Here is a 26,670-nt window from a genome sequence, read left to right as displayed (position 1 = left end):
ACAGAACAAGAAAAAGGCCCGAGCATGTTTGTCATTTTCCATATAGTATGGTGGGAAGTCAGCTGTGGAATCTCAAAGCCAGCAGTAGGATCCTTGGCTTGCTGCTGAGGAGGAATTGTGAGACTTCTCTTGACTTAAAGGTGCTCTGTGTCACCTGGGGTGCAATCCGGGCCATCTGTCACCAACACCAGGTGAAGTGAAAAGTGTATGTCTGTGTTCTTTTCATCTCTCATTTATCAGCAAGGTGTGCATTTCTTTCATGCAAAGTGAAGAAAACCGCAAGGACCCATGCTTGTCTCTCTTCAGAATTCTCTAGAATTAGCTTGTCACGAAATGTAAAACTAATGTGCAGTTGTAGGTACTGCTGCCAGCTCCTTCCTCGCTCCTGCCTGATGGCTAAGTAGATTTGGAAATGAAGGGGGTTATTATAAAGTGATTACTGAATAGCTAGGTATGTCATTTTAAACAAGCAGCTGAAGTCTCTCTGTTAGACAGGCAGTCTGTAGTCTTGTTTTGTATCATTCATATTTAAGACGTGATTTTGATTGTGGAGGGGTAATCAAGCACTAGGGGTAATTTAAGAAAAAAATATACTGGGTGATATTTTCTTTCATTCCTTATTAAAATACATTAGAATTTAAACGAGGCATTCTGTGAAGTGTGCAACTAGTACACACATGGCAGATATAAAATATGAATACCAGCTGCCTTTGCTTCAGAGTGGGAAATCCTGCACTTGATTTAAAATTTATGTGTTTTCTTTTAAAATTCAGGTAAAACCTATTGGAAAATAATAAATTGAAAGTGGCATGGAAGGAATGGCTTAAAATTATAACCCTTAATATCCTGCCACTCTCAGCTTCATGAGAGGGCAGACACCTTCAAGAATCTTAAAAGAAACAAAGTCCAAAATGAAGATAAAATGAAATACAGCTCAGAGAGTCAGTCCCTACTGCTGTGCACCTTCTCTTTCTCCGTGGCTTCCTGGGAACTGTCACCCATGTGGATGGCCTGAAACATTGTCATATACCCTCTCAATTTCCTCCCCTCACTGTACTTCTGGGTGGGTCAAATAAATGGCATGCTGAATCTGGACATAAATGGCGTGCTTTCTCCCAGGCAGGACTTGGAGCCGTTTCTGCTAACCTGGTCTCCCTTTCATTGTCTGGCAATGCTGACTTCAGTGTGACCTGGATTTTTTTTTTCTTTTGGTCTTTTTCTTGCTCCGTGTCCCTCAGACCCTCCCCCCATGAGACTTAGTCAATCAGAACCTGTGGTGTCTGTTTTCCACTGCCCTGGCTCAGGCACCATCTCCCTTTGCCAGGAAAGTCTTAACCAGAAGAGCAGCCAGATTTCCCCCTTTGATCATGGCTTTCTCTCTCCACTCCCTCTCTGCCTCTGGAGTTTATCACCTCATCTATTCCCCTGGACCTTCCCACCTTTTCTTCTTTCTGTGGCTTCCTTCTCTTCATGCTTGCTTTACCCTTATGCCCTCTCCAGCCTTTTACCTAGAACCCTGCACTTCTGAGCAACTGATGAATAGATGCAAACCCAGCTTATCCCTCTACCAAGCAACCTGACATGCAACCAGGTGCTTACCTGTTGTAATTAACCATGTCCTTTTGTCATGTGCCTTAGATGTTGTTCTATCCCCAGGACCTGGGCAGTCACTGGTAAAATACCTCAGCGTTAACCTCTGCTGTTGTAACCTGATGAACAGATGTGCTGTGTAATCACTGCCATTGTCTTCAAACCTAGCTAGTTGCCCCCTCTTCCTGTTATTTAATCATGTGGATAGGAGCTTTAGAAATCTTTCTCTCTTTGCTGAGTTGACATTTGGGAAAAGTTGGTATGCACTAAAATTTATTTTTTCTTAGTTATGCTATTTAGGTGGGAATACTTTGAGTGATACTTTTTCTCTTTATCTATGATTTTCCTACGCTTAGGTGTCTGCAGGTAGTCAGAACCCCCTCCCCTGCACCCAGTCCCTGCCTCTCATCCCTGGCCATCTATTTAGATAAACACAAAAGTGATGGGGATGTAGTCTGTAAAGGGGCTTTTTATAGAGTTCACGGGACATTTGAAGAAGAATGAAGATATTAAGAGAGGCAGCAAGGATTCAGCAGGGTCAGAGAAGTAGAAAATAGTGAAAACTGTGAGGCGAGGGCTGATCCAAATGAAACTCACCTCTGCCAACGACTCTTATCCAAGGACCTCCCCTCTGTTAAACTGGGAGATAGCTGAGCCTTTGTTTGCTTGATGTGACCAAGAACAAACTCTTGACAACCTTCAGTGTTTCCATAAAGGAAACTAAGGGAGGTTGGGATCATGTCAGAGAAACAACCTCAAGCTATTGTAAACCAAGCCAGAATTTGTTGAGGTCTTTATAGGTCAAGACAGAGACCCAGTCTAGGGATGCCCAAGGAGCCTTGGCAGTGTGTGCCGTGGGAGGACATCTTCCTTGACTCTCTCTCTCCTTCCCAAGAGAAAGGCCGAGGCTCTGAACTGAAGACATCGGAGAAATGAATGGAAAGTATTTTATTATTTTCTTGGCACTGTGTGAAAAATACAAATGCCCTTTTCTATGCCCCAGGTATACTGGCCTACCTGAAGTAGAAGCAGGGAATGATCAGTTCTCCCAGGGAGTAAGTAGAAGGTGTGTGAATTCAACCCAAGAGCAGGTTCACTGTACAGATGCAGTAATCAAGACTCTGTAACACTGGCATTGGGGTAGATATATAAATCCATGCCAGAGACTCGAAGCTTTAGAAATAAATTTCTTTTACATGTTGGCCAACTGATTTTCACCAAGGATGTCAAAACCTTTGAATGGGAAAGAATGGTCTTACCAAAAATTGGTGAAAAGAAATTGAACCCACACCCCATGCCATATGCAGACCCAAACTCAAAATGAAAACAAGAGCTAAAGGCAAGAGCTGTGAGTATACACTTATCAGAAGAAGGCATGGGCATAAATCTTTGTGACAGTGGGCTAGGCAATACTTCCCAGAGAAGACACCAAAAACACAACTGACAAAATACAGACAAACTGAACATGATTAAATTTGAAGTGTTGCAATTCAAGCTAAAGAATAGAAGAAATATTTTCCCGATCATATGTTTGGCAGATAACTGACAGCCAACATATATAAAGAACCCTTTAGTCAATAAGGTAATGACAATGCAGCGAAGAAGGACAAAGAATTTGAGCAGAAACTTTTCTATAGTAGATACACAAGTGGCCTACTAAGTATGTCAAGAGAATATTAACCTCGTATCTATTAGAAAAGGGGGATTTGTGTTTCTGAAAGACAGAGAATAAGGAACAAAGCAACAGAGGTGACAAGGATGGAGAAATTGGATCCCTCATACATTGTTGGTGGGGATATAAAATAGTATCACTGATTTGAAAAACGAATGGCTAAATATATCCTAATTGTAGCCCAAGTATGTATTGCTAAGAACTTGCCCACAACTTATGAAAATGTATCTCCAAAAATCATGCACAGGAATGATCACACCAGTACTGTTTATAAAAGCCCAAAATAGGAAGAACTCAGAGTCCCTATCTGTTGATGAATGGAGGAAACAAAACCATGCAGGGTGGATATTCAGCACGGTATCATCCGGCATTAAAAGAAAGTGGAGGCTGGGATGGGCTAAAGAGGATGAGCAATTGGAATGTGCTAAATAGACGGAAGGCACTTACACAGCCCACTCACCGTGTGATTCCAGGGTTAGGAACTGTTCTGCTCAGGCAAATCTACAGCAAAGGGAAATAAATTAGTGGTTGTCAAGGCCTGGGGGTGGGGGTGGGGTGGGGGTGAGGGCAGCACTGGAAAACAGGAGGAGTCGTGGTAGACATGGAGCCTCTGAGGTGCTGAAATTATTTTAAATTGAGGGCACATGTAGTGATGAGTGGGTGACTCGGTGAATGCACCAAACACTACCAAGTTGTGCTTTAAGAGGCTGGATATGTGAATTCCAACACAAAGAAGTTGAAAGGAATATATCTGTAAAAATGAAAATGCCTGTAATAGGAAGCTTCCATAGATTGAAGCCTTGTTTTCTTCAATCACCTTTATTGGTGGAGTGGTAGTTTGAATGTAATTGACCCCCATAATCTCAGGGAGTGATACTATTAGGAGGTGTGGCTTTGTTAGAGTGGGTATGGCCTTGTTGGAGGAAGTATGTCACTGTGGAGGCGGGCTTTGAGGTTTCCTATGCTCAGAATACCACCCAGTGTCTCAGTTAACTTCCTGTTGCCTCCAACATATAGGACTCTCAGCTTCTTCTCCAGCACCATGTCTGCCTGCATGCCACCATGTCCCACCATGATAATAACGGACTAAACCTCTGAAAGTGTAAGCAAGCCCCCTAGATTAAATGTTTCCTTTTCTAAGAGTTGCCTTGGTCATGGTATCTCTTCACAGCAATAAAATCCAAACTAAGACAGATGGCAAGTCTGATGGTCACATATTCCAACCCAGTGATAACCATTCTGGGGTGAGAAGCAGGCAGCCATAACTCAGTGTGCTGAAACCTCCTCCCATTGGAGCAGAGCCTCTCATCTGCCTTTGCTTTTTTCTCTCTCCTGTGTCTGTCTTTAGCAGCACAATTGTAAATACAATTTCTATTAGTTATCCCCAACTCAAGAAGGGAACCTCCTTGGATAAAGTGGGTTACTTGTCACCACCTCCTCTGTCCTCTCTGTAACTGTGGGTCTCATTCACCCACCTGGATGTGGTTTCTTTACTTGCGTCTGTTAACCTTTACTAAACCCACCATTTAAACTCTCTGCTTCCCTCACCCTATAAGAAGACATCTTACAGTATTCACAGTTTGGGTGAGGGCTTTTGATCAGTGAGGCCATTAAAAGGATAGGTCTGACCAAATTTATTGGTACTCTATACAGTCCCTGCTCCTAGGCAGCAAGGTCAAAGCTCACACCCTTCTCATGTCTGCCCTGGAACAAGGACTCCTCAAGCCAGAGATGCCCGTGAGCCTCTGTCCCCAACTCTACAGTAAGTGTCTGCAGATTCATTCCACCTGCACTACAGCAAGATAGGAAGCCTGTGTCTCTACAGAGAATGAAGCACGAGGCATGGAAACAGCCACATTGTTTGGGTTGTTATGTTTTATGGTACCAGTGTCCCATATAACATCCGTGGATGTTCATGAAAATTTGAACTTTTCACTATTGTATGAAGGATGGAGTTAACAGTAGTCACCAAATGAATGTTAAACCAAATGGTGTATTATACAGACTTCAGCTACTTCCACATAAGCAGAATTCACAAGCCAAAGGAATGCACACTGATGAAGTACAGTATCCAGTGAGGAATTAGCTGTGCACTAGTCCTTATCTGTGGCAGCACCATTGCTGTTTGGCTCATGGAGGTAAAAGTGTGGTAAGATTATAAAGGAACACACCACACAAGAGCAAAAATGGACTTGCTGTTAGTCACAGCTTGTATGTCCTCTGGAGCATGGAACCTATGCATGAGTGTGTGTGTGTGTGTGTGTGTGTGTGTGTGTGTGTGTGTGTGTGCGCACTCGCATGCCTGAGTTTTGCCCTGTACATTAGGAGTACCCCTCCAACAAGGTACCCCTCCTCCAATTACAACTGCTGAATGCCAGGATATAGGGGAGAGACAAGGAAGGTAGCTGGGTGACATGACAGTGGATTCTTAAGGGTCACGTGACTTTGTGCCTTCTTCGTTCTTCTGGGATATGAGATGAAAAGGGTCTAGAACCTTTTCCACTGGAGTTTATAAGATCAGATGAGCTTTTATTTGAAGGAAATGGTTGGGCAGCCATGCATAGTAAATGGAATAGGCCACTCTTGAAGGATATGAAACAGAAGACAAACACCTAAGTGGAATCAACGGCTGTAAAACGGGAGCATTTCTTCAATAAATAATAGCTTCTGGGATTCTGAGAAAATCATTGGCAGAAATTCTCCATTGCCTTTCTGCAGATTGAATCAGGAAGCTGGGCTGTCTCATATCAGCTTACTGTTAAAAGAGAAGAGCAGCAGTGTGTGAGTCCTCTGTCTTTGGTGGATGAGTTGACACCAAACAAAGGCTGCCTTCATGGAGGAGAGTGACAGTAGAAGACGGAGACCATGCAGAGTGGTCAACTAGTCTTTAAAAGGAGTGTGCTTGAGGGACATTGATGTTCTGTTGGAAGAAGTTATTTCCTGTTGTCCCTTTTCTCAGCATTTGAAAGAAGAGAGCTTTCATTTCCTCCAGGGCTCTCCCCACCCCGTCCTCCTGAGACAAATGCCCAGCTAGATGCTCCGTGTCTTATCCTCTCTCATTCTCGAGCTTCTCTGAAATGACCGAGGCAGAACAGACAGACTTGGTTAGAGGATATTTGTCTTTGGAGGGTGCGGTACTGAAGACTGAACCTAGAGCATGGAGTGTGTTAATCCCATACTCTATCACTAAGACGTGGGCCCCGCCCTCAAACCAGAATGTCAAATAAGAACCAATGTGTCAATCATTTCCTGTTTGAAACTGAGGAAGTCTTTTTAAAACAAGCTGTTGATGGAAACACAGAAGACTAATTACAGTATAGCCGTCATTCTAGCAGACTTGAGTGTGGTTTGTTGTAAAAATCCACTTGTCCAAATTTGTAAACAATGTCGAATAGAAAACTGTGTGACCATAAAAAGATTTTAAACACCAACATAGGAGATTCAGAACACGGGAAATATTTAAATAGCATCTATCTGCTTATAAGTAGCTAGAGAGGATGGTTTAGCTATGGGCGAAGCTGGAATGTCTTAGATTGTCTTTTTCTGTCACTATTCACATTAACTTGAATACAAAAACCTGAGTGTTTTTGGTCCTCCTTTGCCACAGGCTAAATATCAGTTCCAAACTTCTAAGGTTTTCTGTAGGCACCACAGTTTTATAAGGGTTAGAGAGGGTCAAAACCTATTCCAAACCAATTTCTGACAGTTCTGAAAATCATTTTGCCTCCTCCTGTGTTATATAGTCTGAAATAAATGCCCAGGAAGTCTTCACTGAGTCTTGCTTTATTTCATACAATAGTTTCCAGGTGAAGTTTTATCTATAGGATGAAGTGTGGTTTCTCCAACCCATCGTGCCACAACAATTCAAGATTCTCACTGAGTAGAATTTCCACTGTTCCTACTATACTATGAATGTCAACTTTGTAATGTCACCGAGGATTACAGGGCAAGATGAAGTTGTGGATAGTTGGGGCCATCTGCATAGTGCTTGGATCATTCCTTCAAAGTACATAGCAAAACAGAGCTGGGAGGCACAACACAGAAAGTAGAAAACACTCCGGACACTATCTTTGCTGCTGCCAGTGATGGGAATGCATTGTGTTTCTGTGGCTGACTCATGTACCAGTAAGTATGTCACACATTTCAGTTAGCCATGCATCCGCATGTAGGTAGACCCCTAGTGACTCCAATATTGGTAGGGCAGGGCTGGCTAGATGTCTCAGCCGGTGCATGTGCTTATAGGACAAGCCTGATGACCTGAGTTCACTCTCAGGCACCCACATCAAAAGCAAGAAGCAGCGGTAAGCATCTGTAATCCTAATACTGCGATGGCAAGATGCAAGGTAGACACAGAAGAGTCAGCCAGAAGCTCACGGGCCACTTAGCATGGAGCACACGCAGCTCATCAAAAATAAAAGAGATCTTGCCTCTGAAAGGCAAAGGAGAGAACCAAGTCCCAGTAGTTTCCCTCTGACTTCCACGCTCAGTGCTGTCCATGGCATGCACATGCTCACACATGCATGCAAACAGCTCACACACAATAATAATTACCTGTTTAAGAAATACCCCATTGTGCCTACTGCAAGTAATGTCTCAAAGAACTCGGGAGTACAGATGGGTCTTTGACATGGTGATTTTAAATTCCTTTGGGTATCGATGCTCGAGGGGTGTGGTGGCATGCATCTGTAACCCAAGCACTCAGGAGGTTGAGGCAGAAGGACCACAAATTGGAAGCCTGCCTAAGCTACACAGACAGGCTTGAGCTATGTGTATATAGCAAGACAATCTATCAATGAAGAGACAGTCAATAAATGTGAAAAATGGTAACTGTGGAAGAATTAAGGTTTTTTCCAAAACCAAATAACAGCAATATACTCAGAGTATTTGTAGATAAAGTTTCTGTCCCTCTTGGACCCAAATAATCACATAGAGGCTTATATTAATTATAATGGTTCAGGCTTCTTATTGGCTATCTCTCTCTTAATTATTAACCCATTTCTGTTAATCTAAGTATTTCCACATGGTCTTGATTTACCAGAGAATGCCCAGACCTGTTACTCCTGTGGTGGTTACATGGCATCTCTCTGGCAGCTCACTCTCTACATCCTCTCCCTAGAATTCTTCTCTTCTGGGAGCCCTGCCTATACTTTATGTCTGGCTACTGGCCAACCATCATCATCAACCACTTTTATTCATCAACCACTAAGAGAAACATATGTACAGAAGGACATCCCCCATCATTATTATATTCTGTGTTGATGCTTTTTTGAAAAACATGTCAGTTGACAAGGATGAGCATTTTTTAAGATAATGCTTGCTTTTAGGTGTGGAGTGAGATATGTAACTTGATTGTTCTCAAAACAATAAAGCATATCTATAGAATCATGGTCAACATACTCAACTTGAGGTTTGGACCATGTTCATATATGTATATCTCTAGTTTGCAGTCATCAGCTAGAAGCTAGCATGGAATTGAAGGCTGTTATTTCTCAGATTAAAAGGTGGCTGTCTCTGATGTATGTAGGTCCAGCTAAGCAGACATGGGAATTTTCATGAAGAAGCTGTGCTTGAAGCACAGCAGTTTCCCTGACTGGTGTGAGAAACAACCATGTCTATATGATCCATTAATTTCTATGGCATTGAAAATTTGACTCATATGACAAAATATAATCAACTAGTGGTCCATTGATTGATGCAGCAGAAAGTATGTAGTGTGTGTGTGTGTGTGTGTGTGTGTGTGTGCATATATATGCACAGTTACATATACATACAGGTATGTATACAGGTATATCAGTGTGACTCTTTGATCAAGTAATTTACACATTTTTAAAGCCTATAGACCTGTACCTGTACACACTGATTGATATTATATTCAGATGTGTAGGTTATACATGACATAAATATAATAAACATACAGTGCCTATTATACCACAGACTTCATGCATGTATGCCTTTTGCAGTAGGTTCCTAACAGATGAAGCTAAACAGAGCTTTAAGGAAGAGGATTTGTTGTTGATGGGGTGGAATTGCTAATTGGCACAGATACCATGTAGACTAACCATGGTCTTAGGCGGTTACCTGCTGGAGTAGTTTCTTCTTTCTGAGGCAATGTCGGGAGTTCCCTTTTGAATCAAACCATACGTACCCCAAGAGAGATAATGGGATTCCCTCTTCTGCCCCCTATGCACTAGAACTGGTTGTGCCCAGGCCTGAGTCTCAGCTTTCCCATTCAGCATTTGGATGCAGGGATGATAAAGCTGTGCCTCACAGAGGTGGCTTTCTGTGGCTTCCAAGTCCAAGCTCATGCCTCCATCCTAGAGCAATGCATGGCTTCCAAGTCAGAGCATCCAAGCTCATGGCTGCATCCCAGAGCAATGCATGGCTACCAAGTCAGAGCATCCAAGCTCATGACTGTGTACACAGCAATGCATGGCTACCAAGTCAGAGCATCCAAGCTCATGACTGTGTACCACAGCAATGCATGGCTACCAAGTCAGAGCATCCAAGCTCATGGCTGCATCCCAGGGCAATGCAGGCTTGAGTGGCCTGTGAGCACTTCTCCTCTTTTCCTAGAAGAAGTCAATATCCTTCTCTCACAAGAACTAATGGTGATGTTTCTAAGAGTCAATAATGTCTCTCACATATCCACACCTTTCTATAATAATAACCAACAAATATTGTGTAAAGTAATAAATTAAATAATAGCTGTAACCTACATAACTTGGAAGCACAATAATTGACCAAAAAACAAATATTTATAGAGCCTTCCCATGATCTGTATGTCCTCCCCCATTCCATACCCTGCCTCCAGGCTGATACACCAGTATCCTCAGTTCTCACACAGCATTTGTCTTGCTCCTGTTTGGGGTTATCTATTTTTTTTTTTGTATTGTGTATGCCTAAGCTAATCCCCTTTTGTGTGTTTTCAGCTTTATAAAATTACATTATACTCATCTTTGGGGACTTGCAACTTTTTTAACTTAGTACCATGCGGTTTTGGATTCATGTTTGTTTCATTTGTCTGCTGGTCTCTGGAGCAGGCTATGCCTGAGCACTTTATATCATTCGCCCCTGTAGTAAATGCAAAGAGGCTTCAAGTTTCTGTCTGTTATTCACATGTTCTAATGCAGAGAGTTAGGGTAGGAATCTCATATCTGGTCACCTGGGTGAACATTCGCTGCTCTTTATAATCTGTAGAGCACATAAAGCACACACAACGCTGCAAGTATGCTGTGTCGTCCTACAGACGAAGAGGTGCATCTCAACTCTCTTCATTCCTATGCCTTTCACTTTTTACTGAGTAGAATCACCAGGAAGCATAGCATATAAACAGTGTGCATTGCAGCCCAGCTTGTTAATACAAAGAACAATGCTTGCTAATCATGGTTGGGAAAGTGCATTTTTTCCTTAATTTTCTAATGTCTTTTAAATTATGAATATTTTAACAAATACTCTGAACCAATTGAATGGCGTGATGAATTACATTAATAGATTCTTTTAAAATGGTAAATCATTATAATTGCTTTTGCCGTATACTGTTTCATGTGGCTAAGGATGGATCTGAATATATTATGTGTATGATGTTAATGTCTATGCTGGAGAATGAAGCACATTCATTATTCAGTCATTCATTTATGGTTTCTGTGTGAAGATTATCGATTACCCGAGCCTGGAGAGATGGCTCAGGGTTAACAGCACTGGCTGGTCCTACAGAGGACCCAGGTTGGGTTCCCAGCAGCCACATGGTTGTTCATGTGACTCAGGTCATACAGACTAAGGTCTGTCACTCCGTTCCAGTGAATCTGATGCCCTCTCCTGTCCATGCATGCACATGGTATACAAACACGCATGCCGGTGAACACTCATGCATGGGAAATAAAACAATGGCATTGTCATTAAAAGGATGGTCACTTAACTTTGGAGAGCCTAACTCTGCATTATTGTGCTCATAAGAATTCCCAGTGCTATGTCTTGATGAGTCCATACTTTCATCATCATGTACCAATTGTAATTACTCAGTGCTTCCTTTGGTTAATAGCTGCTTTCAACTTTCTGTTTACCTACAGCTGAAATGTATTCTTAGTGAACACAGTATCGAGATACCAATTTTATATTGATTTTGCACCTGTGTCTCTCTCTTGGGAAGAAATGTGTCTGCTAAATTGTCATTACTAACGTAGATTAATTCTTTTAATTTCTGATACTTATCTATAGTTTTTAGATATTCTTTAATTTTTATATTCCTACATTTTAAGACTTGCTTTGTGTCCTATTATGTGGTCAGTTTTGAAGAAAGTCCCATAGGCTGCTGAGAAGGTATATTCTTCAGGGCTTAGAAGGCACGTTCTGTAAGTATCTGTTAGCTCCATTTGGTTTCTGATCCGAGTGAACTCTAGAATTTCTCTATTTAATTTTTGTCTGGATGACCTGTCTATTGGCAAGAGTAGAGTGTTTAAGTCTTCCACTATCAACATGTAAGGACCAATATGTGACTGACACTGTAGAAATGTTTCAGTTATAAACTTGGGTGCCCTTGCATTGAGTTGAGAATGTTTAGAATCGCAGTACTCTGAGTGGATTTCTCCTTTAATGAGTATGTTCTTCCCTCTCTCTTCTGATCTGTTCTGGCTTGGAGACCATTTTATCAGATATTGAAATAGCACGGGATTCTCCCTTTGATTTTCACCTGCCCCTCTTTTGGCTCTACTCTTCCCATGAAGATATGTTCTCCTGTGTGTAGGCTGTTGTTCAGACTGGTATAATGGTGTGACTCTCTGCTGTCTTTATAGTGGTCACCTGGGAAGATGGCTGTGCACACTTCAATAGTCTACACCTGGCATATTAACCCCCCTCTTCTCTTTGATATAAGGGTCTGTGATGTCTGAACTCTGAACACTGTCCTGCTTACTTATAGGCATTCTTGTCAGCAGTCTGATTTTATATTATTATTGCTGAAAGGTTCTCAGTTGTACGTTGCTATTATTCAGTAACGACAAATTAGGTATCTTTGCTGTCCCTCTCTCTCCCAACATCTCAAATCCAGCTTCTGACACCTTTTCACTTCCTGCTGTTTGTCCTTTGGTAATCCAGCATGTTGAGAGCAGCCGCACTTGGCATGGGTCTCTGAGGTCATGTTTACCTCGGCCAAATAAGCCATCAATGAATGTCTATGTGTAAAATGATGTTTTCTCTTGGCATTTTGTTTTTGCGTTGTATGATTTTCCCCTCCTGGGTCATCATTTCCTTTTTAATAATATTCTTATTTCTTCTTTGAAAATGCATATGTATTTTGGTCACAACCTCATCTTCTCCCATCTCCATGTCCTCTTTGTTTCGTTGTTAATGAACCCTCAGTCTCATTAGTTGTATGTGTGACTCTCTCTCTCTCTCTCTCTCTCTCTCTCTCTCTCTCTCTCTGTGTGTGTGTGTGTGTGTGTGTGTGTGTGTGTGCTATTCACTAGGTCATGAGTAACCTACCAGTGGCCATACACTCCAAATACAGGAACCGTCACTGCCTCAGCAACGATCAACTGCCAACAGGTCCTCTGTAAATAGAGTAGGGTCCCTTCCCCCATCCTGGTGGAATCTTGACTGATTTTATCCTGTTCAAATAACCATGGCTGCCATGCCCAGCAGCCAGCATACCCAGCTCTTCTCTCCATCCATGTTCTTTTTGCACTGATTTCCAAGATGTTCCCTGAGCCTGGTATTCTTTTGTATCTTATACTGTCTGGTTTTGTCAACTTGACACAAGCTGGAGTCATCAGGGAGGCAGGAGCCTCAGTTGAGGAAATGCCCCCAGTGAGATCCAGCTGTCAGGCATTTTCTCATTTAGTAATCAATGGGGGAGGGCCCAGCCCATTAAGGATGGTCCCACCCGTGGACTGGTGGTCCTAGGTTCCATAAGAAAGCAGGTTGGGCAAGCCATGAGGAGCAAGCCAGTAAGCAGCACTCTCCATGACCTCTGCATCAGCTCCTGCCTCCAGGTTCCTGCCCTGCTTGAGTTCCTGTCCTGACTTCCTCCAATGATGAACCACTATCTGGAAGTGTTCACCACATAAACCCCTTCCTCACCCGACTTACTTTTCGGTCATGATGTTTTGTCTCGGCAATAGAAACCCTAACTAAGACAATTCTCTAGATTGGTGTCTTTCCCCAGTTTAGGGCATTCTATAATTCCTTTCTATTCTCTCTGGGATGTCAGATTTTGATCTCCTTTAATTGTTGTTCATTGCTGCCTTCTATATACTTTCATCTGATCTGCCCAGTTCGTTAATGTTTTCCCTCTCTGTCTCTCTCTCTCGTGTGTGTGTGTGTGTGTGTGTGTGTGAGAGAGAGAGAGAGAGAGAGAGAGAGAGAGAGAGGGGGGGGAGGGAGAGGGAGAGAGAGGAAGAGAGGGAGAGAGAGGGAGAGAGAGATGGAGGGGGAGAGAGAGAGAGAAAGAGAGAGAGAGAGAGAGAGAGAGAGAGAGAGAGGGAGGGAGAGGGGGGCTCTAGGATCCAGTACTGCTAATGAATGCTTTAGCCCCTGATAGCTGTATGGCATTGGCCTTAGACCATGGAGCTTAGATTCTCTTGTGCTGCTGGGATCCCGTGCTTTGTTTTCACACTGCAGAGATGACAGAGCCAGTGCCCACTTGAAATTTTCACTGTCTTTTGCTCTGCAGACCCATTTAAGGTATATTGGAGATGCACCGCTATCCCTGCTTGCATGAGAGGTAGCTTGTTCCAACTGAGACAGTACTTCAAAGTAAATGGTACAGAGTCAGAAATCGTAACCATCATTTTAGGGATATTACTCACTAATCAATACAAGTTTCTGTTTCATAATGGAGCCTCATGTCAGTAATGGTAACATTTGTACAAATGTTCAATAATTCTAGATAATAAAGCGTAGATAGAAGGAAGGCCTAGAGAGTATTTGTGCTTTCTTTTTGGTCTTGTTCATCTCTTGTGGTTCTCAAGTAGTCTGGGCTACCCTTGAACCCCAGATTCATCAACCTGCAGCCTCCCAGCGCTGGTATTCATCCAACCACACCCAGCCTGTAATTCTCAATTTCTTTATTTAAAAATGACTTGAAACAGAGACAAAACGTTAACCCTTGATTTCAGTAGGTATGGCAGATCAATAGGTGATTGTTTTAGTTCATGCATTTCAATGTGCTCTAAAGGCTTCTTGTTTGAAATTTTTAAAATCTTTTAAAAATTCACAAAGCAATATTTCACGTTTAAAAGACAAACGTCTTCCAACTGTTCAACTTTGTTTGGGCAGAATAGAATCTAGTGAATATTCCCAGGATTCAATCTTTCCACGGTGCCCACATTTCTTTCTTTCAGAAGCTGTCAGTGGTGCATTTTGTTTCCTCTATCTTTTCTACCTTTTCTTCCTCACACCTGTTACACAGGAATGAGTCACCCTAAAAGCAAAACCAGAGTTCAAAGGATTTACCATAGCATGTATAGTAACACATTGTCCAGGACTCGAACTGTATTCTTTATTTTTTAAACGTCTAGCCTAAATCCCCACTCAAACTAAACACTCCATTGGCCACACTGGGCTGACATTCGATGTTAATATACCGTGCTGAGCCCTCTGTCTAAAGAAGTCTATGTTCCCACAAGAAGGTGTGCATCCTAGTCACATTGTTATGTAAGGCAATTCTTGAAGCATCTAATAAATGTGAGTGGAATATCCCAACTCCCGGTTGCAGTTGAGATGAAAATGGCCGGAGACTGATATGGAACAGACTAATCAGCTTCTGGACATTGCGACGAAGCCCAGACTCAGCCAAAGACTAAAACAGAGTATTTGAAAACTAGAATCTTTGCTCTCATGTGCTCTTTCACTCATTCATTCCTGAGGTTGAGCTCTTCCATCTCCACCACTTGTCCCTCTGTCAAGCTGCTCAGGCTGGCCTTGAACTCCATCTGTATCTGTAGCAGGTCTTGAATTTGAGATCCCTCTGGCCCTGGCCTCCCAAGCAGCTGAAATTACAGGCCTGCACTCTCAGGCTGGACCTAAATGAGTGCATTTGAAGTTCAGTTTGTTCTGCAGAAAATGAATCAGTCTTCCTTTATATTGGATTTTCATATGTTAAAAAAAAATTCCAGGAGCATGTCTTCTTGCTGTTGCCTTATTCTGGTGTCCATTTTTGAGGACTTGATTGTACAGTGTAGTGCAGGCTGACCTTGAACAGAGAGGCTCTTCCTGCCTCAACCCCACAGGTACTCTGGGGGGCATTCCTGGGTTCTAGTTATGATGAACTGTAGCAGGTATTAATGTAGTATCTGTTAAAAAATCTAGCAGAAGACATTATTCTGAGTATAGAGTAAGTAGAAAACAAGCCCTAATGCGCCAAGTTGCATCTTAGGTTTACAGATGTCTGTCGGGGAGTGAAGCGTTAATTTACTTCAGAATGTTCAGCCTGACTGTTGAAGATGCATTTTAAACTGCAGAGCACTTTGACTGATTCCAGAGCCATGGCCATGCCACTTGCAAACCATGCCATGGGCCTGGAGTCCTGGCTGCTTAGGAATACTGAATCACTGGATAGCCCAAAGTACAACGGGCTAATGGGGTCTTTGCTCTGACTTTGATGAAGAGTGAAGTAAATGAGGCCACAGCTTTATTATGTTGCTACTCTCCTTTGTAAGACTCATGAGCAGAAATAAAAAGAGCTAGAGGCCCTAATGGGGCCGCCACCACATTTCGGTGTTATTCTTGGTATCGTAATAGACCCCCATGTGGTTCACCAAGAGGTAGGAAAGTGAAACCTGTTAGCAGGAGCGTTGGTTGTAATCTATGTTTTTGATTATCGATGACAGGATCCTAAAATTACACCCAAATATCTCTCACCGGTTCTGAAATTGAGTTTCTGAAAAAGCACTGCAGAAGTAATCGGAGGTAAAGTGCAGAGTTCCAGAGAAATGAGCTGTGAATTGAGCCTGCAATGGAAATTGATCCTATCAGTCAGCTTCTGCCCTATTCTGAGAGAAGGGGGTGAGGGAAAAGGAGGCAGGGTGGCTGATTAAATAGGATACTAAGAGCTGGAGGCTAGAAATGGGCTTGCTGGTCCCTAGGGTCAGGAATGTAACTGTCAGGCTTCTCTGCTGGAAGCCTGGCTCAATCTGGCAGAAAGAGAAGGAAATGAAAAATGCCCTGGGCCAGTGTGGGAGTCACCAGAGCTTTCTGACTAAGTTCCCTGCAGTGGCTGCCCTGGTGCTCCCGGGGGAGGCCGTTCTGGTGGCTCATCTTGAGCCAATGAGCTTATGGTAGACCAGTTGGCCTTATGATTCACACCAATGGGGTTTGTCATTAAGCCCCTCTCAAAAAGGTGGGGTGTGTCAGTGTGTCCTGAAGCTGTGGGTGCAGAGAGAAAAGGCCTTGGAATCGATTCCTGTTCTCAGCCCTGTCTTTGGGATTCATGTGGAATGAGGAGCAAATATCCTGTAACTACTGGTCTTGTGTATATAGTTTATTGCCCTGTTATCTAACTGGAGGAGATCTATATTGCTCCCATAGAATGGCACTAATGGCATGCCCAGGGAACATGGTGAGTGAGGGTGGTATTTGTATTGTACTCTCAGGAATGCAGTGTATGTTCCAATTAGCCTTGCTGAAGCCCCGCATTTCTGGTTATGGAGCTGCTATTGTGTGATCTGTTTCTACAACGATGCCCTTCAGAGCCTTGTGTGATCATCAGTGTAACTCACCATCGTCAGTGTCCCCTTGGAATGGCTTGTTCACAGTTAGCAGATATTTCTGCAGAAACTTTAAAACTGAAGGTATCGTAAAATGCTAACCTAAGATGATGCGAGCCTTTTAAAGCCATAGCTGGTTCAGATCACACTTTTCAGACTGGAAGAAGAAAGAGGAAGAAGGTTGCTTGGGAGGAATTGTCGAAGGCTTAGACACTGAACTTGATGTAGCCACAATATCATTAAAGAGAGAAAGCTGTCATGGGTCATGGCAGCACATGATATACCACTTACATTCTTATATTCTGGGGTGCATCTGTCTTTTGACATGGTTGTTCACGTTTGGTTTGGTTTGCATGTGGTTTTTGGTTTTGGAGATTGCCCTTGGGTCCTCAGACGAGTGTTCTGATACTTGGCTCCACTTGCAGCTGCTGATGTGTTAGTATTTCTGTTTGCTTTGTTGTTTCTTGTTTATGTGATTAACTACCTCTGCTCACCTAACTTTGCCTCTGGGCCCTAGCAAGAGAAAAAAACAAACAAACAAACAAAAAACAATAGTATCCACCAACAGTGGACCATTCAATCATTAATTTGTTGATTCAAATTCTGTCTCCAGCTTTTAACAAGTAGGAGAAGTGGCCAGGAATTAAAGTCAAAGTGACTATAATGATGCCCTATTGATATGATTCATAGCTACCTCTGTTGGCACTGACCCTGCCACACTGGTACCAACATCTCAGTATATAACAGAGAGCTGCATACCGTGACAAAAAGCCTAAATAAAGTGTGCCAGGAAACAGATGTGTCATGACTTCTGACAGACTTCCTTCTCCACAAGCCAAAACTCCACACATTAGCAACGGTACCCTATAGAGAGTATCTGTGGACTCTCCTGGTCACTGAGCTGACTAGGAGCTTTGCTTGATTGCTCTGTAAACAGGAACCCTGGAAAAGGACCAGAATTCCAAATGCAGTTTCTCTGTAATGTGTGTCTGCTTTTGTTTCCATGTGAAGTTAAAAAAATTGTCAGGGAGAGTTCTTTTTAGAAAGTATTTTCATTGGTTCTTTGAGGATTTCAAGCTGAACATACTGCTCCTGTTGACCTAACTCCTTCCTCCAGCTCCTCGAAGGTCCACTTCTACTCCCGACACCCTCCTAACTTCATGGCCTCTTTGGCCGTTACTGTTTTAATAACAATAACAAGGTTTTAATAACTGAGTCCAATCTGTTCTGCTCATATACTTGTAGGTGTTGGTCCTCTCTGGGCTGTGGCGGACCTACCAGGGGATGAGAGACATCCTTAGTTGGGGGCAGTCCATCTTATGTAGATGCTTGTGTACAATAACTTTGTATTCAGTTGATTCGGAGCTTGATGAAACTGGGCAGTGAACACCAGCCTCTTCATCCAGGAGTTGAGCCAGCATACCTATCTACTGCTAATTATAACTCTCACGACAATACTGGTTTTAGGTACTTTGTCCTGGAGATACCTGATTTCTGCCAATGTACCTGCTTCCTTGGCAGATGAATGAAAAGGTTGGGACTTCACTTTGTCTTGCTGGAATTCTAAAGGGCACTAACAAAGGAAAAGGAGGCCTGCCTTCTGTGAAAATCTTGCCAGCAGACAGACAAAACAAGTGCTTAACTTTCTAATCCTTGAACAGTCCTTTGTTTAAGCATGCATTTTCTTAGGTAAGATGTAACATATGCAATGTATAATCATTTTCCATTGAAAACTATTAAACTGTCTGGGCAATCAGTCATAGGGTGGTGACTAGAACCCTGGGAAAGCACCTGTGGACAGTCCTGTGGAGACCTGATTATGCAGAAAGATAGTGAAGGGATGCCTCCCAATCTGCAAGAGATCTTGAGTTCCCTGAAGTTGTCATAAACATCTGAGTATTAAAGCATTAATAAAATTCGGCAGGTTAGGAAGTAAAGGGGAGACTTCTTCCTAGCGCTCTGTCTCAAAATGAAATGTGGGTTTGCTATGGCACGTTGCATTCTTCCATCACGTTTAGAAATCAGTAACATCCTGAAGTGCTATTTCCTGTCCCTCAGAACCATAGCGCCCCAGTCCAGCCTTGACATTCAATGGGTCATCCAGCCTGACTTAGCCACAGAACTGGGATTTATGCATGGGGAGTGGAAGCATCCAGTTCCCGGAATCGTTTCAAATGCGTGGTGCACCCTAACTATCATTTCTTAAGTTTCTGTTTTCCTTACCAATTGTCATTCTCTTCCGTTCACTACGGCAACCACACCTAAGGAAAATAAAATTTGAAATTATCAATGAACCATGGCTATAGCAAAGCAGAGCAGTCTAACTTAGCCCTTGCCTAACCCTGCAAGGTAGACCCTTGTGCTTGGCGTGGCGCATAGTGTGTTCAGTAATGGCTACATGGTTTGTCTTACTGCCATCATTTGCAAAGCAAGCTTGCTCTTTCTCTGTATGTTTTGGCTCAGATTATTCAAAACACACATATTTCTTGCATGTGTTTTGAGTTTCTATGATGTATGGACTCTACCTTAATAATTCTTTTCCCGTGTATTTTCTCTTCTTTTTCAAAATAGATCCCATGCGTGGCCCAAGAAAACTGGAAGTTGTAGAGGTGAAGTCTCGACAAATCACCATCCGTTGGGAGCCATTTGGATACAATGTAACTCGTTGCCATAGTTATAACCTCACAGTTCACTACTGTTACCAGGTTGGAGGGCAGGAGCAGGTGCGTGAAGAAGTGAGCTGGGACACGGATAATTCACACCCTCAGCATACAATCACCAACCTGTCCCCGTACACCAATGTCAGCGTGAAGCTCATTCTCATGAACCCCGAGGGGCGCAAGGAGAGTCAGGAACTCATCGTGCAGACAGATGAAGACCGTGAGTGCTTTTAAATGGCGTGTCTATGTGAAAGGTGTTCTTTCAAAACGACTTTGATTTTTAGAGCTGTTATATTGGAAACAGGTGGAAGGGCAACTTAATGTGTCTGTGCCCCCACTCTGGGCACTGATTAGGGGGGAGGGGCAGAGAGGGAGGCTTACTGTTTTTATGTAATTCAGTTTCACCCAGCGTCACAGGTGAACACCATTCATAATGGCCATTGTCATCTCCCGAGTCCCTGCCGCTCTGCCCACCCTCCACTGACCCTCACAGTTCTCTCCCTTACATCTGTCTTGATTCATTTTATTCCATGACCTCAAGAGGTTAACCAGTGCAATCTACGTGACCTTGTGCTTCGGGCTATCTATTGGAGCCTGGTGGGCTCAGCTCTGGACACACAGCAAGAGACAGAAATTTTCCCTTCTCTAAAAATCTTTCATTCTGATAGTGTGTACAGCCACATACCCCCCTTTCTTTGACTGATTATTGATAGAGCTGGTCTTGTGAGGGTCTGGTATAAATAACTACAACTGTGAGTTAATAATCACAATCGTTGTGTGAGTCTACAGGATGTTATTGTGTGGTCCCTCACCTTATCCTCCAGCTCACGCATCTCCTGACCTCTTCTGGAATGTTCCCCAAGCTTGAGAGGAGATGGCATGGGCTTCTATTTAGGGCTAGGCCCACAGTCAGTGCTTATTCTCCAAATCTTCTTAGTCATGTGACACTTTTCTATATGGCAATTCTATAGTCCTCTAAGTAGTGCTTAACATTTTTATTGTCATTTTGGATGAAGCAGTAATTGAGATATTATACTATATCAGTTCCACAAACTATTTGAACATCTTTACATGGCATTCTTCCTCATCTTTCCAATCAATATCCAGTACAGACCCAGAGCAGGAGTCCTTCCCACCTGAGCCTGTGATTTCATGGCTCTGATTTGCCCAGAAGATATCCTGACTTCTTCCCACCCCTTTCCTGTGCTGTTCCTTGAACTGTGGAGAGGGTGACACAAATCTCTCTTTTATATGTTGTAATATATGATCATATGTTATCATTCATTTTTGTATAAACTATACAAACTATCTTTAAGAATAAACCATTGTTTCTCATCAGTAGCAATTTGATGACCTAGAAGAAGACATGATGAACACCCAAAACTACCAAATCAGTCCTTGCATGAAAACAGAGAGTGTTAATGATAAACACATGATTCCTGTTTTAACTAACAATGTTGTTGAGTCAACAAGAGATGAAATGTAGCCGTTCCCACAAGACCAGATATGACTGCAGGGATAAGAACTTGCCCAACTCCTTTGGAGTTTCAAAGTGAGAACTAAGTTGGAAATTCTTTGGAATCCTGTCAAAATGTCAGACTTGTTAATTTTGGATGTTTGTTTGTTTAAATTATCTTGGTAGTCTCAGGAATTAAGCCTTGTGTTATTTGCAAATAAAAACCTATTGTTTAGTAGCTCAGCAGCATTCAGCTAATTAGAAAAGAACTATTATCTCAAATTACATTTTCTCAATAACCAACCAAACAAAAACCCAGTTCAAAGAAGATGGGAAGAAGAAAGACAAACCGAATAATTGTCCAACAATAGCAAGATTGAAGAGAAAAGCAACCGTTCACTGTGACTCTAGTTTACCCAACATCATTGTGTTCTGGAATCGCATTTACTTCAATGTTTACTTTAGCAGGAAGAGTATGGAAATCATCTTCTGATGACCATTAGCAGTGTCCCTGGACAGCACAGGTGTGGTGGCTACTTTGCTAAAACCCTGAATCCTAGAACATGTAAAAGAAGATCTTCAACCTAAGTTCATGTGACATTTTATTTTCTCTACTCAGTCTTCTGAATAGAGAACTCTATTTTTTTTATTCTAAACCATAAAATTTTTTGTGAGTCTACTTAAAGCATTCTTTTTATTACATCACTTCCTTATTTTTGCATGCGTCTATGTCACTGTATGTGTGGGCTCACGTATGTATGTCATGTTGTGTGGCGGGGGAGGGGTTGCAGGCAGGAGTTGGTTCTTTTGTTCCACTACATAAGGCCCTGGTGGGGAGCTCAGTCCATCAGCTTGGTGGCCATCAGCTTGGGTGGCAGGCACTTTCATCCACTGAGTCATTTGCCCAGCCCTACTTAAGGGTCTCTCCACCCAATACCTTCAGTGAGCATGTCTCTTCTAAGAAACTTAATAAGTTTTCTTTTTAAAAAATAAAGATGTCCTTGAAATCAACATAATTTGGATATAGCCCATTCAATTTTCAGTTGATTTCTTCTATTTCCTTTCTTCATTCTTTCATTTCTACGGAAATATTTCCAACTGTAAACAATCATGCAATACAGCATCCCCCCATACAGCTGTGCTGATACTGAGAAAAGGGTGATGTCATAGGAAACACTTTGGAGACAAACAAGACAGGGTTGGTAGCATTTTCTCAGGCTTGAACCAGCTGACGCCTGGTTTAGCTTCTGGTTGTTAAAAGTAGGCTAAGCCCAGAGTCTAGAATGTTTCCTGGTAACTCACCAGGTCCTTACTTCTTGGTTTGTTTGTTTGTTTGTTTGTTTTTAGAGACAGGGTTTCTCAGTGTAGCCTTAACATCCCTGGAACTCATTCTGTAGACCAGGCTGGCCTTGAACTCACAGGCTCTGCCTCCCGAGTGTTAGGATTAAAGGTGTGCACCACCACCATCTGACATGTCCTTATTTTTTAACACTGTGTGTAACTTTTTTTTAACATAATGTTCTACTGATTTCTTCAGCCCAGAATGAATGATTAGTTCCATATTATATATTATTCAGGTGCTGTACGTTAGAAATTGACTTAAATCCAACATCATTTTAGAAATGGAGCAAGTGAAATCCAAGCAGGACCAGCAGCTGTCTGAACTGAGTATTTTTAATTATTGGAGAGTCTTAAATAGCAGTCACCCCCACCCCATGGACATCAATAAAGAGCTTTTCTGTTAAATACTTGGCTCCATTTGGATTAAATACAAAAGCTCTCACTCTACCAATAAGCATGCCTTCAAATAAAAATGAGTTTAAAATTTGAAATCCTTCACTTTCTTTAGAAATTCCAGGCATCCGTCCAGTCTGAGACAGACTTGGTGACAATTAAAATGCTATTCATATCCTCACGCAGTCTAAAACATCTCACCAGCCTCCTTTTAAAAATCATTATTGAAATGTTTATCCATTCATGTGTTGATGAACATTTGGGGTATTTTCAGTTAATGATGCTGCTGTGACTATTTTGTAGTCTTCTGAGCAGACCTGTTCTCGGTTATCTTGAGTAATCAGTAGATATATTAGAGGATGGATGGATGGATGGATGGATGGATGGATTGATGGATGGATTGATGGATGGATGATGGGTGGAACAAATGAAGGATGGATGGATGGATAGATAGATAGATAGATAGATAGATAGATAGATAGATAGATAGCAGGGAGATGATAGGTAGATGACAGATAGTGGAATCGCTGGGTGACACCGTGTGTCTTTGTATACAGACTAATTTGAAGAGCTGCCATGTGGTTGTCAAAGTTACTGTATGATCTCACAGTTGCCCAGCACTGCATTTGGTTAGAGTGTGACTTTGATTGGCAGTTTTCGGCCAGCTAATGATGTTGAGGTCTTTTCAGGTGTAACTCGGGCAGGTTTTAAACTCTCTATCATCCTCTGCCTCAGCCTCTCCAGTGCTTGGTTTACAGGTCTGTGTAATCATTCTCATTCTTTGCATCTTTGCAAGCCAGCACTGCCACCCACCATTCCACCAGCCCTACTTGGAAACCCTCAAGGCTACACATACTCCTTCCTTCCTTCTGGAGAGATGGAAAGCAGTTCATACAAAGGCAAACAACTGAACTTCCTGTAACTGGCTCACACCTCACAGGGGAAAAAAAAGTTTAAACCGTTTCACAAGGGCAGTGTAGTTTAAATGCTGTTAGATTCCAGATTTTGAAAAGAAATGCAAATGCTATCAATGGACCATTGGGATCTGTGACCTCTATGGATAGTTAAAAGAGCTGTTTGGGAGGATCGTTTTGTGTGACCCCTACACTCATCTCTTGACTTCTTCTCCAGTCCCAGGTGCTGTGCCTACAGAGTCCATCCAAGGAAGTACCTTCGAGGAGAAGATATTTCTTCAGTGGAGAGAGCCAACACAAACATATGGTGTCATCACTCTATATGAGGTACCTTACATATTGGTTGATAATTTACTCTTTAAGTATCATGTCTTGTGATGATCTGAGCTCTCTGGCATTTTAAAAACATAATTCCATGTTTCTTTGGAGAGTTTAATGGTTTCTAAAGTCATAATAATGGTTATCTAGAAACAAAAGATTAAAAATGAGATGTTCAATTATGCATAGTTTCAAAATACATTTTAAGATAAGTTGGATCACTGTGTATTGTGTGTTGTGTATTAAGACACAGAGTAACATTTTTAAAGTCACTATTATCGAAAGTAATAATTATTTTTGAAACATGCATTGATTAGGAAGCAATCGAGGAGTCACATTCTTTCCCAGCTATGAACTATTTTTTCCCATTGATTGTAAAACAACACTGATTATCCAATTAGAAAAGTCGATAAAGTATTGTCTCCATGGTAACAATGGAAAATTCTTTTTGGGCTCCTTCATATCAGTGTTCATCCCTTAGACTTCATTGACACCATTTTGTCTGCTGAGGCGAGTCAAATAGTTGAGTGATGGTAGCAAAAGAGAATTTGATAAATTGTTCAAGAAAAAATAATAGCAATAATGGGGTTGCATCCATCTTCTCATCACTGTGAGCATCGTTTCATTGTGCCTGTTGTCATAGAAACAAGCAGGTACTTTTTTTTAAAACTAGTGTTTGTTTGAATGCAAATTCAACAAAATTATATGTTGCAAGATTTCTAAAAATTCTGACCCATCTGCATCTGGATGGGCTTGCATAGTTCTCCGTGGCCCTGGCGGGAGCCTGAGTCCATGAACTGTCAACGGTGATCACCACCAGCGCTCTCTCTGACCCTGCAGACTCCACTGATGTGTCCCACGCCTTCCAAAACAATGGCATTGAAATGCAAAAACAAATAATAACAATAGAAATCATAATAATAATTTGAAATGAACATGAAGGAAGCTAAAAAAGTGTTACTTTTAGTTTCTGATTTATTGTAAAAACATAAAGTTATGGAAATTCATGGCTCAGCTTCTATGGAAATGTTTTATAGTCAAGTCAAGAAGGCTCAATTTGTTTTTCCCTCCATGATGAAAATATTTCATATGTTGGGGCCTCTAACTGTGTTTGGAGATTTTGTAAATTCTAATCTAAGAATAACAGGAATTTTTACTGGAAAAGCTACTCTTTGAAGTTCATTTTAAGATCCAAGAGTCTATCTGCCTGTCTCCAAAGCCACAGGCTGCTACTAGACAATCAGAAACTAATAGCAGGATTCTTTCTCTCTAATCCCACCAGACATTTATCTTTGTGCGATAAGTAACTTCAGCATGAAAACAACAGGGAAAATGATGGTTCAAAAGAAGACCCCATTAATCTCTCTGACTTAGTAGCCAAGCTGTCCCAGGCCGAACACTGATCTAAACACAGCTGTGGTGCGGATGTGTGGATCTGCCATAAATCAAGCTTCTAGCAATCAGCTATTTGCAAGTAGAGCATGTTGGCTCATTTTTCCATAAATCGGGGGAAAGTGACAAATATTTGAGTTGGGTCTGAAGGACTAAATACGTTTTTCTGGGTACCACTCTCTCATTCCTTCCTAGTTTCTACATACAGGAAGGAGAGTAGTTCCATGTTCCTCAAATTAGGACTTGGATGGCATCCCAGGAGCGACTCTTCCTTTCCTGGGACCTCAGTGCTCAGGAGTCATGGTTCACTTGCCTTATGTGAGTGGAGCAGGTGACTAGTGCCATTCCAGCCTGTATGCCCTTTCTTAGGATCAGAGGCCTGTGAAACAGATACCATGCTAAGAACGCTAAGCAGCTGTCCCTGAAGAAGCAGGGACTGTCAGAACAGCGATTTCGTGCCATGGAGTGACATTAGAGTATCTGTAAAGATTGCCGGGTTGGTGAATGCTTCAGCAACAAGTGCATTCCCTTGGAGCTGTTAACATACTTAGATGATTTGGGAATAAAAAACAAAATAGATTGTCTACTATAGATATAAATGCAAGTGCTGGGCTTTAATTATTTGGGGGTTCTCTTTTCTCTCCTCTGAAGCTTTGGAAGCATTGGTGTTTGAAAAGCTCTGACAGCATCCTTTGTTTTCTGAACATCACAACATACCCCCCTTCTCCTCTTCCGTTCTAACTTCTACCCTCATCCCTTCACTAATTTGCCTTTTCTTTCTGTTCCCCTACCATCCTCTTGATCTAGCCCTTCTCATAACCATGCCTCACTTTAGCCATCCCGCTTTGTCAATTATCTTCCTGAAATCCAGGGAAGGTAGTTACGTCCATCCTCAATGACTATTCTGTCATGCTGTGGATGTAATATTATTCTCCGGATGAACCTCTTAAGGATACAAGTGTTCAAAATAAAATTAACTACTCAGTGTTTCTTTTAGTTGATAACTGCTAGAACTGGATGCAAGTCCAAATTCTTACAAGTCAGAAACTACAGTGCGGTTGTGTTTATCAATTCAGATGAACACAATTTAATGTTAGCAAAAGCATGCTCTATTACAATTCCTCATACCCTGTGTGGTCACTGGCTTGCATAGTGCAGAAGTAAATACAAGACACTTCCATGATTAATGTGCAAAGTCAATCTCATGAAAAATCTCTAACAAAAAAACTAGAGG

At 42.0% G+C, this 26,670-nt stretch overlaps 1 protein-coding gene across 4 annotated transcripts in view; it reads left to right on the top strand.

The window, feature by feature from the left end:
* The window catches only part of Ptprm (protein tyrosine phosphatase receptor type M), a 677,957-nt gene that overhangs the window by 382,250 nt on the left and 269,037 nt on the right, over positions 1 to 26,670 (top strand). For all 4 annotated transcript variants that reach the window (XM_027397791.2, XM_027397790.2, XM_027397789.2 and 1 more), the window contains exons 8-9: positions 19,534 to 19,842; positions 23,944 to 24,053. In XM_027397791.2, coding sequence (XP_027253592.1) covers positions 19,534 to 19,842; positions 23,944 to 24,053 — 419 coding nt within the window. The remainder of the gene's footprint in view (positions 1 to 19,533; positions 19,843 to 23,943; positions 24,054 to 26,670) is intronic.

This window comes from Cricetulus griseus, chromosome 2 (assembly GCF_003668045.3).
Source record: "Cricetulus griseus strain 17A/GY chromosome 2, alternate assembly CriGri-PICRH-1.0, whole genome shotgun sequence".
In the NCBI taxonomy this organism is placed as follows: domain Eukaryota; kingdom Metazoa; phylum Chordata; class Mammalia; order Rodentia; family Cricetidae; genus Cricetulus; species Cricetulus griseus.
Note: the sequence above shows the minus strand (reverse complement) of the source record. Positions and strands in the feature narration are given on the sequence as shown.